This window comes from Galeopterus variegatus, unplaced genomic scaffold (assembly GCF_000696425.1).
Source record: "Galeopterus variegatus unplaced genomic scaffold, G_variegatus-3.0.2 Scaffold12109, whole genome shotgun sequence".
Taxonomy (NCBI): domain Eukaryota; kingdom Metazoa; phylum Chordata; class Mammalia; order Dermoptera; family Cynocephalidae; genus Galeopterus; species Galeopterus variegatus.
The window spans coordinates 12,617-15,388 of NW_007738220.1; the positions used below are offsets into that span (position 1 = coordinate 12,617).

At 39.4% G+C, this 2,772-nt stretch overlaps 1 protein-coding gene across 1 annotated transcript in view; it reads right to left on the reverse strand.

The window, feature by feature from the left end:
* LOC103610943 (cytochrome P450 2C9-like) overlaps positions 1 to 2,550 on the reverse strand; it is a gene marked incomplete at its 3' end in the record, with an annotated part of 8,378 nt that extends 5,828 nt beyond the window's left edge. Inside the window, exons 1-3 of the mRNA XM_008594997.1 lie at positions 2,383 to 2,550; positions 1,028 to 1,190; positions 708 to 857 (exon numbers count right to left, since the gene is read on the reverse strand). Coding sequence (XP_008593219.1) covers positions 708 to 857; positions 1,028 to 1,190; positions 2,383 to 2,550 — 481 coding nt within the window. The remainder of the gene's footprint in view (positions 1 to 707; positions 858 to 1,027; positions 1,191 to 2,382) is intronic.
* Positions 2,551 to 2,772: the final 222 nt, after the last annotated feature.

Sequence of the window (2,772 nt, forward strand, 5' to 3'; positions counted from 1 at the left end):
AGTGTACACATATTACACTATACCTCAAATATATGTACAATTAGTATGTGTCAATTTAAAAATAGCAAACTTTTAAAAAAGAGTTATTAATAATAGTAAAAAGTATTTAAATAAATCATAAATTGGTGTTTGTGTATTTGGCACAATTTTGGTCTAGCGTACATTTACTCAAATGTATAAATCAATACAGTAAGTAGTGGGTAAAAAGAGATAATTAGTGCTGACATTTTTAAAATAGTGCTGTGTTTACTGAAAAACAATAATGGATGAGAATTGTATTGAGATATGCCTAAACCCCTAGATAGCATCACTACTGGCAAGAACTGTAGGCAATGGCCTGTAAGAAACCCCTGATATGTCAGTGAGGTTGTTCATACACACACAGTCCAGTTAAGTGGAAGTATATGTCACTTAGTTCATGCTCCATAAGGGTGAGGTCGGTTCATTCCCTCCATGTCCATTTGCCAAGTATTCTCTGTTAAATGTTCTGAAATAGGCAATCTACATTTATGCTATAGGGAAAACATTAAACATGGACACACGAAATTTCCTCGGCTCTCCGCTACAAATCATCCCTACTCCACAAGAAGCCTGACAACCACTGCTTATGATGAAATATTTGGCTGTCCCTGACATGTTTCCAAGGACATGATCACAGGAGAGAGTAGTCTGTTAAGGTCACTGCTACAGAGTAAAGAAGCACCCACACTTGGTTTTCCTCAGCTCCTCCACAAGGCAGCGGGCTTCCTCTTGAACACGGTCCTCAATGCTCCTCTTCCCCATCCCAATAATCCGCAAGGTCATGACTGAGAAGCGTCGGATAACTTTCCATGTCTTTCCATTGCTGAAAACGAGTCCTGACACAAGAAAAGCAAAAACCTAGGAGGGTGATTCGAGACAGGGAATAGGGAGCTGACACTTGACAGCTAGACAGATGGGCCAAGCTCTGCCTGAGCAGCTCTTCAAGTCTCTGTTTTCATCCTCCCACCCCCATTACCAATGCTGACACAGGCACATGCACACCTACCATGTCCTTTATTAGCTCTTTCAACTGCTGGTAAAACGCCTCTTCCAGAAAATTCCTCTCCCATATCAATCAGGCCTTCCTTCACTGCTTCATATCCATGCAACACCACAACGGGCTTCAGGCCAAAATACACAGTGAACACAGGGCCATAGACTTTTGAGAACTGGGGAAGGAAGCGCAAATAATAGCAAAAGAGTTGCTATTTTATCCATAAATTTTGCCTGATTCAGACTGATGTTATCATTGTATTTTCTATGCTTTTATTCTGCTACACGCAGCTTCAAATATTTCTGAATTTTACTTATAAATATGATTGTGATTGTTAAACCTGACATTTATGGATGGTCTATTATGTGCCATGCAATGCCAAGGCAATTGGTGCACAGATTACAATTAATCCTCATACCAACACATTCACCAGGTTTATTTGTCCTGTTTTACAAAGAAACCGAGGTTAGAGAATTCCAAATTTATTTTCAGAACTTCACAGCTAATACACAGAAAACCCAATTTATCAGATGCCCATGCCCACCTTGAGACCAATACCCAGCTGATGGCTTCAGAATCCACTCTAAAACTCTTCCCATGGGAATCCTGACTCAGTAGCCCTGTCATAAACACTACAAATGTATAGTTAGAAAGTCACACCAGGTGATTCTAATTTCCAGCCCAGTTTGGGACCTGCTGGTATTACTAGCACAGAAAGAGTGAGCACCACATGGGCAGTGCCAGGAAAAGCCACTTCTCCTGGAAGAACAATTTCTAACATCCTTCAGCATTCTTAGCCAAAGGCAGCAGCTTTTTGCAGAATCCAAAATAATTCTGACAACACCAATTTATTCACTTATGCTGGTCCTGAACCCAAAGCTATTGCCTTGACATCAGGCATAAATTGATTCTTCAGAGAAATTAAATTTTCATGCCAATTCTGAATAAATCACAAGGCAAACATAGTAGATCAGATTTTGAATGAAATCTCTAATCACAAGCACACACTTCCCTTACCATTTACTTTCAGCAAAAAAAAAAAAAGAAAAAGAAAAAGAAAGAAAAGAACAAAAAAAGAAAATCATAGGAAATAGCTATAAAACAAATAAGGAAAGCAGCTCTCCCAGTTTGCCACTTTATTATTTTAATTCTACCCTATAGGAGCCCAAATGTTTCGCTCTCACAAAACACATTACTTCCGACCACTGTTTCTAACAATGACAGATATGAAAAGGCAAGAGGAAACATCAAAGTATTTCACTTTATGATGATCTAATATCATGCCTCCAAGAATATATTTTATTTAAAAATAGGTTTCATTTTACTTACCATTTGTAAGCCACCGAAGGAGCATTAAATATACTTACATTGCTTAAGGATTTGCTGATGTCCTTAACATCTATCTGTAGGATATTTCCAATAATGGGGAGAGGAGTGGGGCCCGGTGGGAGCTTCCCTCTCACAGAACTCTGTCTCCAGAGTGAAAGGAGAAGCAAACAGGGGAGACAGAGCACCAGCACCACAAATGGATCCATTGAACCTTCTCTTCTAAGACAACTGTGGGTTGCAATCCAAAGCTTTTATAACACTCCCTGCTAATTCAGAATGTGGCTCTTTGACATAAAAAGTGATGAATAAGCTAGATCCACTTACACGCCCTTCTGAGTGGACTTTGGCCCACTGACAGAGGTACAAATAAAGTGTTTTTTAGTCTTGCTTTCCTTCTTTCCAGTGCCCACCCTGAACATTCTGGTTTA